At 36.2% G+C, this 15,508-nt stretch overlaps 1 protein-coding gene across 1 annotated transcript in view; it reads right to left on the reverse strand.

Moving 5' to 3' along the window:
- Nucleotides 1-516: 516 nt before the first annotated feature.
- Nucleotides 517-15,508, reverse strand: part of tspan7b (tetraspanin 7b) — a 34,090-nt gene continuing 19,098 nt past the window's right edge. Inside the window, exons 2-8 of the mRNA XM_051909144.1 lie at nucleotides 11,825-12,013; nucleotides 11,655-11,729; nucleotides 11,407-11,502; nucleotides 8,358-8,513; nucleotides 8,176-8,259; nucleotides 4,719-4,801; nucleotides 517-2,865 (exon numbers count right to left, since the gene is read on the reverse strand). Coding sequence (XP_051765104.1) covers nucleotides 4,733-4,801; nucleotides 8,176-8,259; nucleotides 8,358-8,513; nucleotides 11,407-11,502; nucleotides 11,655-11,729; nucleotides 11,825-12,013 — 669 coding nt within the window. The 3' untranslated portion in view covers nucleotides 517-2,865; nucleotides 4,719-4,732. The remainder of the gene's footprint in view (nucleotides 2,866-4,718; nucleotides 4,802-8,175; nucleotides 8,260-8,357; nucleotides 8,514-11,406; nucleotides 11,503-11,654; nucleotides 11,730-11,824; nucleotides 12,014-15,508) is intronic.

A 15,508-nucleotide genomic window follows, 5' to 3' on the forward strand; every position in this document is an offset into this window, starting at 1 on the left:
TGTTTTTTTTCCCTCCATACTATGGAAGTCAATGGGGCTCATCAACTGTTTGGTTACCCATATTCTTTAAAATATCATTTCTGTTCAGCAGAAGAAATTCATACAGGTTTGGAACAACTTGAGGGTGAGTAAACGATGACAGAATTTTCATTTTTGGGTGAACTATCCCTTTAAGTGTTCAAATACTTTTGGGGGGCCACTTTAAGATCTGCTCTCTATATATACTGATCTCATAGTTCTCAGATGACACAATATCTGCACGAAAATCCATGTTTACATGATTATTTGCATGGGCTTTCCCCATTCACTGAGGTCTGTCGTTGCTGTCCCGTTACGTTTTTCAACAACATCGTGGTGCCATCTAGCGGTCAGGAAGGCAATAAGAAACTGCCTTCAAGCAGTGATAAAACAAGCCAGACGACTTCCACATGACCCCATGGGAATCAATCAATCCATCCATCCATCCAGTTCATACAGTAACACGCAAATTTCAAATGATGACAAACCAGAAGCTGGTAACGACGAAGAACCATTTTATTCATAGAGATCACGGTTGTTTACAATATCAACGTACATATTGTTGGCATGCAGCTGGTGGTGCATTTTAAAAAGTTGTATTTTTATTATACAAAGTATATTATTACTCCGCTCGTCTATCTGGAGATGTGGTTCATCATGTGTTTTCAGACTATGATTTCTGGACTCTAATACTTAATGACCCATCAACACAAGGGGCAGCTGCAGAAATGATCGTTAACATATTAATATAATAGCTATAAGTCTGTATGATAATAAAATTAATGATCAATGAGAAAACCATACAAAACAGCAACACAAAATTAAATAAAAAAAAGAGATGCACATTGACAGACGTAAATATGGAATTCGTTAACTGTACTTCACAGAACAATTCAAAATTAAAGAAAGCCAAAAGACTGCATTTCTACCACAAATGTAAATAAATAAACAATAAATAAACAACAGAGGTCACTAAAGCTTGGCTCATGTTGAGAACAACTGAGTTGAAGAACTTGAGTGATGATTCTAGGATTCCTCTGACTCAGACCTCCAGAAAATCTGCGTTTATTCCACTTATAGAGCTGTAAATCAAATTCTCCAACGTTTTAACTAGACATCTGTTTTTTTAGAGCTGTTCTCCTGCCAGCATAATCACTCTACCGTGACTTTTTTTTTTTTTTTTTTTTTTGACTGTACTTTTTTTTGTCTGTGATCTGGTTGTATGGAATCCCGAAAAGGACATGGTGGTGGAACAAATATGGCAAAAATCTTGCAAAAGTTTTTTGTTCTCCAAGAAACTTTGTGTTCATGCTATATATATATATATATAACAAAATAAAAGCATTTTGACAAATGGTAACCTTTCAAAAAGCTTTTTTAGGTCTATTTTTTTTTTCAAACAATAGAGTCCTTAGAAATATTTGTCATACCAAAATTCTCATAATCTTTCATATTTCTCATGCAAATATTCATCCGCTTGAAAATAATTGAAAATTTTCTGAGCTGTAAAGCAAGAACAATGCCGAAAGAGATGATTACATTCCTACAGTAATAAACTATAAAATAATAGCAGATACAGTGTGTCACAAGGTAGATATGGTGTAAAACTAACTACAATCCATAAACTGTGGAATTACCCATTAAATAACCCAATAAACTGCGTTTAGTTAGTACTTTAGTTAGTGAAATACTGCATTTTAATTTGCTTGAAAAATGCTTGTCTTATAACAGTGTAAAACCACTAGTTTTAAGGGCACATGTTCACACTTCAGTCTAAATGCATTTCAGTTCTGTACATGGCTGTATGTGGCAGAAAATTGCTTGTTTTTGGCTTTCACAACAAGACAAGATTGACGTTTTTGACTGTACATGATTATGTCGAGTCATTTTCAACCCGGTGGAGCAAAAAATTAAATCCAAATCATAAAAGACAAAAAAGCCATTTCTGAGATAAACCCCTATGCCAAAGATTTTACAACAGCAACAACAACAAAAACATCTTGTCATCTGTTTTTTTTTTTTTTTTCTTTTTTAATAGTTTTTCCTCCCGAAAAAGCAAGTAACTAACAAATCTGCATTGAAGTCACTTTTTAGGGGTTAAGTAACACCATGTCCTAACCAAGTGTGCGAATTTTTGAATGTAAAGTAATTATGCCAACACTGAGTAAAAATACTGTGCAAAGCCACGAAATAGCCAATCAGAACATTGATATGTAATATACAGCTATCTGGACCAATGACATTTCACTGTGGGCGGAGCTACCAAGTGCAACATGACAAATAGAAACTAAGCTGACAAAATGGAAGATAGAAAAAAAAAAAAAAAAAAAAAAAAATCACCTAAAAAACCCCCAAACATTTGATAAATAACTAATCATTTAAGTCGCGTTTATGTCCCAACCAGGTATTAAGTCATTTTTCTTTCTGAAATAGAAAATTCTGTGCAAATTGACAAAACCACAGCTAATTTCATACACAGCTATAGAGGGATGGAAATATCGATTGACTTTTAATGCGAACGGTTAGGACGTGGTGTTACAGAATGACTGTAGCTGTAGTGTGTGTGTGAGATGGTTTCTGCATGCAAGGCTTTGTACAGTGTAAAATACAGAAGTGCGTCTTAAAACCATTTCCTTTTCCTCGCTAACGTTGACGTATTGGAAGGAGAGGCTTTGGTCATGGCACAACTGCATGGTTAAGGAATGACAAAAGGGAGAAAAAAAGAAGACCGGAAAGACAGAATGAAAGATAAAAGCAGAGAGAGAATAAAAACAGACGAGAAAGAATGGAGTGTGCTAGCATTTTTGGGTTGCTTTCCCTTTCAAAGGTGTCGTACGTCTTCAGTACCTGGAAAAAAAAACGGGGAAAAAAAGAGATTTAAACATTTTTGCACACAGACTAAAAGACTTTTTGAAGAATCTTCATGCAGTTTTTCGCAGCACCATTCATAGTGACCACAATCAACAAAAAAGTGACATTTACAAAAAAAAATTATATTTTAGTCCAAAGTTGCGTCCCAATTGACACACTATGCACTTATGCACTATGTACTCATCCATGTAGTGTGTGAATTGCATTATTTTGTCATTTAACAACGGAGTCTGATACCTTCTCCCTCTCCGCTATGTAATTAAAGCTGCGACAGTTGAGTGCATGAAGTGTCCAACATTCCACACTTTTTTTCCCCATTAATTTAGTGCATCATCCGTGTATTTAAAGTGTACTTTTTCTTTTTGGAATTTTCAGTGTGAACACACTACTTGCACTATTTATACTTAAAAACATCATAGAATAGTGCATAAGTACGCGAATTGGGACGCACCTCATATGATAGCGTTCCTTGAGCAGACCAAGTTCATTTACAAAACACATTTTGACGTTATTCTAAGGCATCATCACTTACAGTATATGCTTCCGGAACACATTGGAACAATAATATTCACAGAAATTCACCACATTATGGAAGTTAAATGCATTGCAAGATAGCAATAACTTTACAAACATACACATAAAAAACTATTCATATGTATATGTATGATTTAATTATTATTTTTCAATTATATGTTAAATATTTTAATAATTTATTATATATATTTTTTAAATATTTGCAATAACTTCACAAAAAGTTACATAAGTTACATATATATATATATATATATATATATAATACTGCCTTTCAAAAGTTTTTAAAAGAAATCCCTTCTGCTCACCAATGCTAGATTTATTTGATTAGAAATACACAAAAAACAGTAATATTGTGAAAAATTATTACAATTTAAAATGGTTTTCTATTTGAATATATTATAAAATGTAATTTATTCCTGTGATCAAAGCTGGATTTTCAGCATCATTACTCCAGTCTTCAGTGTCACATGATCCTTCAGAAATCATTCTAATATGCTGACTGAAACATTTCTGATTATTATCAATGTTGAAAATATTTTTTCACGATTCTTTGATGAATAAAAAACAGCATCTAAAATAGAAATCTTTTGTAACATATAATACCATTCAAAAGTTTGGGGTCAGTAAGAAATCAATACTTTTATTCAGCAAGGATGCATTAAGTTGATCAAAAGTGACAGTAAAGACATTTATAATATTACAAAAGATTCTATTTCAAATAAACGCTGTTCAAATATATTGCTGCCGTGACTGTTATTCTTTATTAGTCTTTCCCACAACACCTACATCGCCTTGTCTTGTTGTTAAAGTAGTTCATATTTACATATATGAATAACCATTTGAAGCACATTGTATGTTTTATACTCGGTGAAAATAGCTTGTATTTGACCGAAATTCCAGAATCGCCAGAAAGTCGTCTATCTACTGTAGATAACGTGGTGAATGTTTATATGGTTGTCAATAAATGCTACATTTTATTCACAATTAAATATCATCAAAACATTATTGCTTTAATAAGATTTCCCCAAGAAACAGGCAAGAATAAACCTGGTGTCCTCCACGATTCCTGCTCTTTCCGACAACAAAGCACTTAAACGTGATGAGCTCGTAATCACGACTTCAGAAGAGGGAAATTTCAGATAGCGCATGAAGGCAGCATAACTGAGAGATGAGTCTCCTGTGACCTATTTGTGTACCATGAGTTGCAGTCTGTTTCAGATCTGATGTTTAGGATGCTATGATTGAAGCTAGTCAGTAGCTCCCAGTATAACGGAGCGTGTGTGTGTGTTACTCACCTGTGCCCACGCCGCTACACCATCTCGTACTGATTGGCAGTGATGAATCGTGACAGACAGCAGGCCAACAGCATCCCGATCAGCTGAAAAACACACACGCACATTGCCGTTACCATGGTAAAACTGTTATCCAGAGCTTTTTTTGCTCCCTCTTCCAACGTAATTGCTAATTAAATTAAATTGTGATAGTCGTTACTGCCGGCTGCTCTGCTGGGTTTACGGTTCGCTCTCTCTGCGCTCAAGAAATTCTAGTTATAATCATAATGAATGTTTACTGATTCCCATTTAACCGAGCCAAAAGAATTCCACATGCGCTGCGCAAGATTAGACGTATTAGCGGGGCCGCGTCTCTAAGAGATGTCATTGATTCAGGCCGCCCGTGTGCTCGCAGATAGCATTTACAGTTCAATTAGCTTGGTGTGTGTGCGTCAGTGGGGTCGAGGTGTTCCTCTGTGCCCCTTTGGACCCATTAGTACGGCTGGAGAGATATCTGCATAATGGCCCCAGGGCGGAAGCGTGAGTGACAGAGGGCCTGATTGTGTTTGAAACGGCACGTTCGCTAGCAAACCCCAGCTGCGCCACACGCTCTGCTCCTGTGCGTGTGTCTATGTGTGTTTACTAAATGAGGGCTGGGAAAACACAGACAGCCCGGGGTCGGCGTTCACCGCGGGGTTGTCATGGCAGCGCGGCTCTCGCTCCAGCTTTTAGACGTGAGCACACGCGGCGTTACCGAGTGACTCATTTCGACAGCGTATAGAGCTACACCTGTGTGAGACAACACCAGCCAGCTGTTCAACTCGCTTTGACGGTAAACGAAAAACAGATTGGAGTAAATATTAGCTCGCAAACGATCGCTTCAGATGCGATTATTACATCTCAAGGAGAGGAAAGACATTTCTGTTTAAGTCTAGATGAAATTTAATGTAATAAAAGATAATAAAATCAACCAATTACATGAGTTTGGGGCGGGGCTATCTGATCGAACCAATCAAGAGGTCATTTACATATAGCATACATAACAGAGATCATTTACATTTAAGGCTTCAAATATGCAAAGCTATGGAAGCTTGTTTCCGCCACAGAACAAAAAAAATACAAAAGGTAATTGCGACTTTTTATCTCACAATTCAGACTTTTTTCTGCCAATTGTGAGTTTACATCTTGCAATTATGAATTTTTTCTCAGAATTGTGAGATATAAACTCGCAATTCCTTGTTATAAAGTCCAATTCTGAGAAAAAAGTCAGCTCACAATTGACATTTTCTCACAATTGTGAGTTTATATCATGCCATTTTTACTTTATTTCTCAGAATTGCGACTTCTCAGAAATGCAACTATTTCTCGGAATTGCAAGTTTATTGCTCAGAATTGCGAGTATTTCTCAGAATTGACTATTTCTTAGAATTGCGACTATTTCTCAAAATTGCGAGTTTATATCAGAATTGCGAGTTTATTTCTCAAAATTGCGAGTTTATTTCTCACAATTGAAAGTTTATATCAGAATTGCAAGTTTATTTCTCAGAATTTCGAGTTTATTTCTCAAAATTGCAACTATTTCTCAGAATTGCGAGTTTATATCTCAGAATTGCGAGTTTATTTCTCATAATTGCAAACTTTATTTCTCAGAATTGCGACTATTTCTCAGAATTGCGAGTTTATTTCTCAAAATTGAAAGTTTATTTCTCAAAATTGCGACTATTTCTCAGAATTTCAAGTTTATTTCTCAGAATTGTGACTATTTCTTAGAATTGCGACTTTATTTCTCAGAATTGCAAGTTTATTTCTCAGAATTGCGAGTTTATTTCTCAGAATTGCGAGTTTATATCTCAGAATTGCAAGTTTATTTCTCATAGTTGCAACTTTATTTCTCATAATTATGACTATTTCTCAGAATTGACTATTTCTTTGAATTGCGACTATTTCTCAAAATTGCGAGTTTATATCAGAATTGCGAGTTTATTTCTCAAAATTGCGAGTTTATTTCTCAAAATTGAAAGTTTATATCAGAATTGCAAGTTTATTTCTCAGAATTTCGAGTTTATTTCTCAAAATTGCAACTATTTCTCAGAATTGCGAGTTTATATCTCAGAATTGCGAGTTTATTTCTCATAATTGCAAACTTTATTTCTCAGAATTGCGACTATTTCTCAGAATTGCGAGTTTATTTCTCAAAATTGAAAGTTATTTCTCAAAATTGCGACTATTTCTCAGAATTTCAAGTTTATTTCTCAGAATTGTGACTATTTCTTAGAATTGCGACTTTATTTCTCAAAATTCCAAGTTTATATCAGAATTGCAAGTTTATTTCTCAGAATTGCGAGTTTATTTCTCAGAATTGCGAGTTTATATCTCAGAATTGCAAGTTTATTTCTCATAGTTGCAACTTTATTTCTCATAATTATGACTATTTCTCAGAATTGCAAGTTTATTTCTCAAAATTGAAAGTTTATATCAGAATTGCAAGTTTATTTCTCAGAATTGCGAGTTTATTTCTCAGAATTGCAAGTTTATTTCTCAAAATTGCAACTATTTCTCAGAATTGCGAGTTTATATCTCAGAATTGCGAGTTTATATCTCAGAATTGCAAGTTTATTTCTCAGAATTGCAAACTTTATTTCTCAGAATTGCGACTATTTCTCAGAATTGCAAGTTTATTTCTCAGAATTGTGACTATTTCTTAGCATTGCGACTTTATTTCTCAAAATTCCAAGTTTATATCAGAATTGCAAGTTTATTTCTCAGAATTGCACGTTAATTTCTCAGAATTGCACGTTTATTTCTCAGAATTGCACGTTTATTTCTCAGAATTTCGAGTTTATATCTCAGAATTGCAAGTTTATTTCTCATAGTTGCAACTTTATTTCTCATAATTATGACTATTTCTCAGAATTGCAAGTTTATTTCTCAAAATTGAAAGTTTATATCAGAACTGCAAGTTTATTTCTAAGAATTGCGAGTTTATTTCTCAGAATTGCGAGTTTATATCTCAGAATTGTGAGTTTACATCTAGCAATTCAGACTTTAACTTGCAATTGCAAGTTTATATGTCAATTCTGAGAAAAAAAAGTAAGATTTATGAGATGTAAACTCACAATTTGCAGGATAAAAAGACACAAAAGTTGCAATTACCTTTATTTTTTATTCAGTGGCGAAAACAAGCTTCCATATAAAACAAAAGTGTAGAATATTAAAAAAGAGAAAAAAATAATACAATAAAATGTTTTTAAAAAGTGTAGAATATTTAAACATGTTTAAAATAAAATAAAATGTTTTACATAATTTAAAATAAAAAATTTAAATATTGTAAGTGTACAACATTTTTAAAAAGTAAAAATAAATAAATTAAAATGTTTAAAATAAAAGTATAGAATATTTTTAAATGCTTAAAAAAAATAATAAAATTCGTTTCAGGGATTTGATAAATTCCAGTTTCCTCAAGATGGAGTCTCCATCCTACCTGCGAGAATGCAATTCCAAATGTTACTCCAGCGATAATGCCCATGTTAGTCTCAATAAAGGTCGTCACTAGCTCATAGCAGCCCTGAAAACAAATAAAATAGATGATAATAAAAAACAAATAAACAGATGAAAACCAAGAGAGTCAGCCTGTGTGTTTGTGCAAGTGCATGTGTATGTTACCTGCTGATAGACTTTGGTGGGCGCTATGGTGGCGTTTCGCAGGTCTGAGGCGTTGCAGTCGGAGATGTTAGCGCAGCAGCTTGGAGGAATTCCATTCACAGGGAAATAAACACTGGAGAACCAGCTGGTGTAGTTCAGAACACCACAACAACGCAACTATAGACAGAGAGAATCCAGACCAGAGGTCACCACAGGTAACAGTAAATCTATCTGCCTAACAACCACCCAGAAAATCTAAGCTACCCCCTAGCAACTTTCTGGAACACATCCCTTGCATCCACCAAGAAAACACTTGCAACACCCAAAATATTTCGGCAACCACCTAGAATAACTTGCTGTAGCAATGCCCTAGCAACTACCTGGAACTCCTTAGCAATGCCCTAGAAGTTGCTTAACAAGCACCCAAAACACCTTAGCAACACCCTGGGAACAACCTAGAACATCCTTAGAACTACCTAACAACTACCCAGAATATTTTGAATATTTGAATAAACTTTATTGGCCAAGTATGCAAAACATACAAGGAATTTGTCACCAGTATGCGCCATTCCACGCATATATGCAATGTACTGTAATAGTTGCAGATACCAAATTCACTGCTTAACAAACAACAACACAACAACAAAAGTTATTAAATATAATAATATGGCACTTAATTACGGTATTACACAAAAAAGAAGAATAAAGATAACATGAGTGTGGAAGTCAGATTTAAAATCTTTATAGCTACCAGAAAAAGCTATTCTGATGTCTGGCAGTTGTCGTTTTAACCAGTCTGTAATGCCTTCCAGAAGGGAGAAATCTGAATTTGCAGGATGTGAGGGGTCACTAACAATTCTCCCACCCCGTTTCTTGACTTCAGACAGTGTAGATCCTGAAGGGAGGGCAAGTCAGACCCAATGATGCATTCAGCCGTTCTGACTACTCTCTAGGGCGTTTCACACTTGAAATATTTAATATTTCATTCTAAACCCCGGGTAAACGGAATCCTGGGTTAGCTTGCTTTACACTGCTCATAATTTACCCAGAGTTAACAATTAATCCTGGGTATTCATAAACTGACGTTTCACATTGTACATACCTAAACCCTGGGTTAATGTTCTTATTTGCATATTTGCAGCGTCAGTGTCATTGATTGGATAAATGTAGCACGCGACCTGTTTACATTAGCTCCAGCACTGAGCATCGTCGTATTGCCGAATGTACTATTGAGTTTATACTGAATGGACATTTCAGACTATAAAAGGTAAGAATGAAACGGTCTCTTCTTCGCTCAAATTGTCGTTGTTTCTGTCAGCATTTGACGTTTTTCCTCTCAAACACTGAATCTACTGATTATATACAATGCACAGTGTTTCCGTGACTTTCTAAAGCAGGCAAATATGAGTATGTGATTGGTTGTCGGTTGCTGAACGTCTATCTGTAACATTCTAACACTGCATCGTTTCACACTGTACAAGTTTGGCACTGCAATGTGGGGTTAACAGCACAAAACCAGAGCAGGGTTTCATAACCCCGGGTAAAAAGCGGCGCTAACCCTGCTTCTGCTTTGTTTTGCTTCCTTGATTGACAGAGGAAGTACATCCTCTGCTATGCTTTTTTGAAGATTTGGATAATGTTCCACTCTGCAGATGGTACAACCAAGGAACTTGTAGGATTCAGTCAAAGACTATAGAAAGAGAAAGACGTTTCACTCCTATTACTTATGAATGGGAGAAACTGCAACGTGCAATATGGCAGAATACATCCCGCCTTCTAAGTTAAAGAGCCAGTCGCTGATTAATAAAGTCATTGCGTCACTGCAGCTGTCGTTAGAAGCTCCGGTCCCCAAAGAAAGCTGAGACTCGCGCTTAGGACTGCACATGCGCATTGGCTCATCTAGCCTGAAAAATAAGCTTTTTTAATGCTATTTGAGCATAAGAAACAACATTTATGGAACAGTTCATGTCAGATTTTGTTGCTGATTTGAAATATGTTATTTAATTGTGAGTTCGGCAAGCAGTTTTGAGATTTCAGGATTCCTCCGTTCAGATAGATTTGGTCTTGGATGCCCGAAATAGCTACCTGGAGGTGTTGCAAATATGGCCGCTGAGTGAGCAGACTTTCCTTGAAAGGGAGTATGATTCAGTGCTGGTCACAGTACAACCATTAATCCTGTTTGTCTCCAATGGCCGACTCATCTCCATCCCGAATAAGGCCAATGACTGTAGTGTCGTCAGCAAATTTTAAGAACTTGACAGTTGAGTCTGAGGAAGTGCAGTCGTTTGTGTATATGGAAAATAACAGAGGGGAGAGCACGTACCCTTGAGGGGCACCGATGCTGAGGGTGCTTGTGCTGGATGGAAATACCCCCAGTTTTACCTGCTGCGCTCTATTAGTGAGAAAATTTGGCACAGTAAGCTGACTGAGTTTATAGTGAAGAATGTCAGGGATGACTGTATTAAAATCTGTGCTAAAATGCACAGATTTTATGTGCATAAGAAAGTCGAGGTGCTCCAAAATAAAATGCTCAGTGCCACACTGCCACAGACCTATTTGACCTGTATGCGAACTGAAACAGATCCAGCAGGGAGCCTGTAAAGACCTTCAGGTATGCTAATATTTAAGTAATGCCCTAGCAACCACCTAGAACACCCTTGCAACTCCCTAACAACTACCCAGAATATCTTAGGAACATCCTAGCAACAACATCAGAGTACATTAGCATTGCCCTAGCAACTTCCCGGAAAACCTTAGTAACGCCCTAGTAACCATCCAGAACACCCTTGCAACTGCCTAACATCTACCCAGATTATCTTAGCAACACCCTAGCGACTACCCAGAACATCAGCTAGCAGTCTATCTGACTGACATTCGAACTATAACCTTCAAGCTCTTAATAGTATTTTAAACGTTCAGTCAAAGCTTTATCCAGCCAATAGCAAAGTTTATCTTTATAAACTCCCCTTTTTTTTAGTTTGTAATGCCGATTATGAAAAACATCTTTCCCAGGTATCCATTAAAACACGTCACATTAGATAAACTGATGTTAACCAGTGTTTGAACGTACACTCTTCTGGACTTTGTCCACCGCGATGCTTCTCTCATCCTTGGCGTTATAGTTCTGAACAGCCTCGTTGTACGTCCTCAGAAAGGTGCCTTTGATCTAAGGGAACACACACACACACACACACACACACACACACACACACACTGCATCAGATGTCACCAGAACAAGCCCTCCTAGTGCAAGACAGATGGAGATCCCTGAGACGCATTATGGGTCACTGCCGGAGAACCTGCATGTGCGCGTCTCACCTCATGACGGAAAACAAAGCCCGAGATGCCAGCGACCAGCTCTGCCAGGAAAACCAGAGACAGGAACATGGCATACTACAGACAGAGAGAGCGAGAGACACATTAGGAGCGTCACTTGATGTCCAGTGTAAAACCTGCTTCCTAAAGCTAAACTAGCAGTGGGCTCTCACCAGTTTGAGCATCCATGGACTCCCACGGCATGTGGCGAAGCATCCGAACAGCCCGAACACGATGATGGTAGTCCCGGTCCCGATGAGCACGTAGGGAGCATTGGTGGAGTTTTCAGCGATCAGAGAGATGTATGGACCCAAAATGAACTTCCCCCATAATCCCACTGCCAGCAGGATCGCCCCCGTGATCTAGAGAGAAAGAAAAAACACATCTGAACTTTTATTGTTAAACTCTTCTGATGAGTACTTGTACAGCTTTGCTACCATCTAGTGGACAACACGTGATCATAGCAAAACAATTTGATCACAATATGGAAATATTGATCAATAATGATGCCAATTTGAATCATTTGGCATATTTTATTAGCAGCACTGTTATTGTTAACATATATACAACTTAAAAATCATTTTCTATATTTGAAATAATGCTGAAATATAAATATTAGTGCTGTCAAATCGATTAATCGTGATTAATCACTTCTAAACATACAAGTTTGTAAGAATACACACATTATATGCAAGTAATCGATTTTACAGCACTAATTAAATATTAGATTACCTTAAACTTGACAATTTACTGAAATAAATTTAAGTTGAAGTACTAACATTTTAAAAAAGAAAAATAACTGAAAGATAAATACATTTTTAAAAACTAATAAAAATGACAAATGTACATAAATTTACTAAAATTTAAACAAATAAATAAAATGTAAATAAATACTGAAAAATAAATAGTACTGCCTATTAGCTGTGCTAGTTTCATGGTAAATTATTTAAACTAATTTAACTTCAAATCAATATTTGTAATGTCCTAAAAGCTGTAACATATTAAAATGTTTAATTTGTTTTGTGTTGTTTACATATGAAACTGTTGTGATTAGCTTTAGTATCTACTGATAAGTATTCTGGAAGTTTAAAGCTTATTGGCTTCAATAATATCATTATTATATGAAAACAAAATATAATAATATTTTTTTTGGTAAGATCTTATGTAAAAGCACAAATTTAACCTTTGTTACTGAGATTTGCCAAAAAAAAAAAAAAACATTAATAGATAGAAAAGACAACACAAAGGTGTGGTCAAGTTTAAAAAATATATGTAAACATTTTTAAAACAAGATGAGAAGCAATTGTAATGCATGAACACCTGTTTTCAGAAAATATATCTTAAATATAAGTGTAGAATAAAAGTATATAAATTATTAGTATATTATACATATAAAATTCCAGATTATAAATGAAATATTTTTCAAGATTTTATTTACTTATTCAAAGCCTAAACCTCAGTAAATGTATTAATTATTTGTCTCATTTTTTAAAAAGCAATTTTTTTTTTTTTACATTTTAGTCACAAATATGTACCACAAACAACTGTACAAATGTGAATTTAGCGTGTTAACCAGAAGAGGGCGCTGGTGTATTTATTCATCACTAGAAGGTTCTGAGAAACGCGACACTCATTGAGAGGTGGCCGGATGTCACGTAATATACGATCTACATCGGCCTAGCGGAGACAGAGAATGTTTAACTGTTCATATGAAAATAGCCTAAAATAAACCTCATAATATATATGTATGTATCTAAGCACGTTTCATTTCTACTGTACAACACACAAAATGTAAAAACAGCAAACAAAATACGACAACACAACACAATTAGCTCACATTTAAGAAAAAAAGAGATGACAACATAACGAAAATAAGATCATATTTGTCTCTTTTAGAGATCTAGACAGTTACAAGAATTTCACTTACAAAATGTGCCATGGTATTTATGTTTTGGACACCATACCATCTGGTAAACATGGTATGCTACTGCTAATCTTGTAGAATGATTAGCATATTCAAATACTACGATGTTTGCATTATATTTGAATATGCTAATCATTCAGGTTATTGTTCAATTAATAATTTTAAACATCTTTACTTCAGATACTAGGTGAAATTGATTGCGTTATGGCTGTTGAGATCATCCTGTCAGTGTTTATTTAGTTTTTATCAGCAGTCAGACTCTGGAAGGCCGGCGGGAGAAAGTTACTGTTGGTTGCAATTGTGTTGAACCAGTTTAGCTGGCTACTGGATGGTTTACAGATTCAACATGATGGACTGAACACAGATCAGCACATACAGGACATTTCTGCATTAAATCGTCACTGAAATTTTGTCTAAAATGTCCTGACTAACAACCACGCATCCGAGATGAGCATTAGCGTGGTGTTAGCAAGCGCACACAATGCTGCCCACAGAAACGACCATGAATATGTGAACCCAACATCCTACTCAGAACAGCAGTGCTAAGATGCCATCAGCTTGCCACCTCTGAAAGAGTCATCGCTCTCACGGATGTGCTAATGATGGTGTGAAGAGCTGTAACGGCACAAGCAAAACCCAAAACCTAGCGAGCTGCTGCCTTGGTCCCTTTTGAGGAAGCATCTAAACAGGAACCTTATAAGTGAGTAATTAATGCTCTACATAGGCAGCATCAAGACCACATATATTACAAAAACATAAACCACAAAAATAATCACTTTTTCATTCAATTAGAACATTTTCTTTGGTCAGCGGCATGCCTATGATGCCTTAAAATGCTATCTAGGTAGACAGCGCACTAGGTTTGAGAGACAGCTACACAGAGAGAGGTACAGAAAGAGTTTTATCCATCTTAAGCTCAATGGTACCACCATCTTGTCATTCAGACCATGTCCACCATCGCACAGAGGACACAATGTCCCGTCTCCATCTCACACTGAGACAGAGAGAGACGGAGAGAGAGAGAGAAGGAGAAAGTGCACAGATGGTGTGACTCATCAGGGATCCGAGAGAGAGAGAGAGAGAGAGAGAGAGAGAGAGAGAGAGAGAGAGAGAGAGAGAGAGAGAGAGAGAGAGAGAGAGAGAGAAGAAACGGCTCTAACTTTCAGGAACGAAAACAAAGTGTGCAAAGAACTTTGAAATCCCTCAATTTCACTTTGACAGACAGCTCTACTGTCTTTTATTTTAAAGCTGTAGATGAGGAAATTTTGCGAAAAACACTGCCAGGTCACATTTCACCTCAAAATCAAAAGAAAAAAGAAATTATATACTGCATAATATATTCAGCCTTATTACGTTTGAGTTTTTGTGTGTAATTCTTATTATTCCCGCTGTCATTTAAATATAATATTATATATACACACACGCACAGTATCTCACAGAAGTGAGTACACCCCTCACATTGTTGTAAATATTTTATTATATCTTTTCATGTGACAACACTGAAGAAATGACACTTTGCTACAATGTAAAGTAGTGAGTGTACAGCTTGTATAACAGTGTAAATTTGCTGTCCCCTCAAAATAACTCAACACACAGCCATTAATGTCTAAACCGCTGGCCACAAAAGTGAGTACACCCCTAAGTAAAAATGTCCAAATTGGGCCCAATTAGCCATTTTCTCTCCCCGGTGTCATGTGACTCGTTAGTGTTACAAGGTCTCAGGTGTGAATGGGGAGCAGGTGTGTTAAATTTGGTGTTATCGCTCTCACTCTCTCATACTGGTCACTGGAAGTTCAACATGGCACCTCATGGCAAAGAACTCTCTGAGGATCTGAAAAAAAGAATTGTTGCTCTACATAAAGATGGCGTAGGCTATAAGAAGATTGCCAAGACCCTGAAACTGAGCTGCAGCACGGTGGCCAAGACCATACAG

This window comes from Ctenopharyngodon idella, chromosome 10 (genome assembly GCF_019924925.1).
Source record: "Ctenopharyngodon idella isolate HZGC_01 chromosome 10, HZGC01, whole genome shotgun sequence".
In the NCBI taxonomy this organism is placed as follows: Eukaryota; Metazoa; Chordata; class Actinopteri; order Cypriniformes; family Xenocyprididae; genus Ctenopharyngodon; species Ctenopharyngodon idella.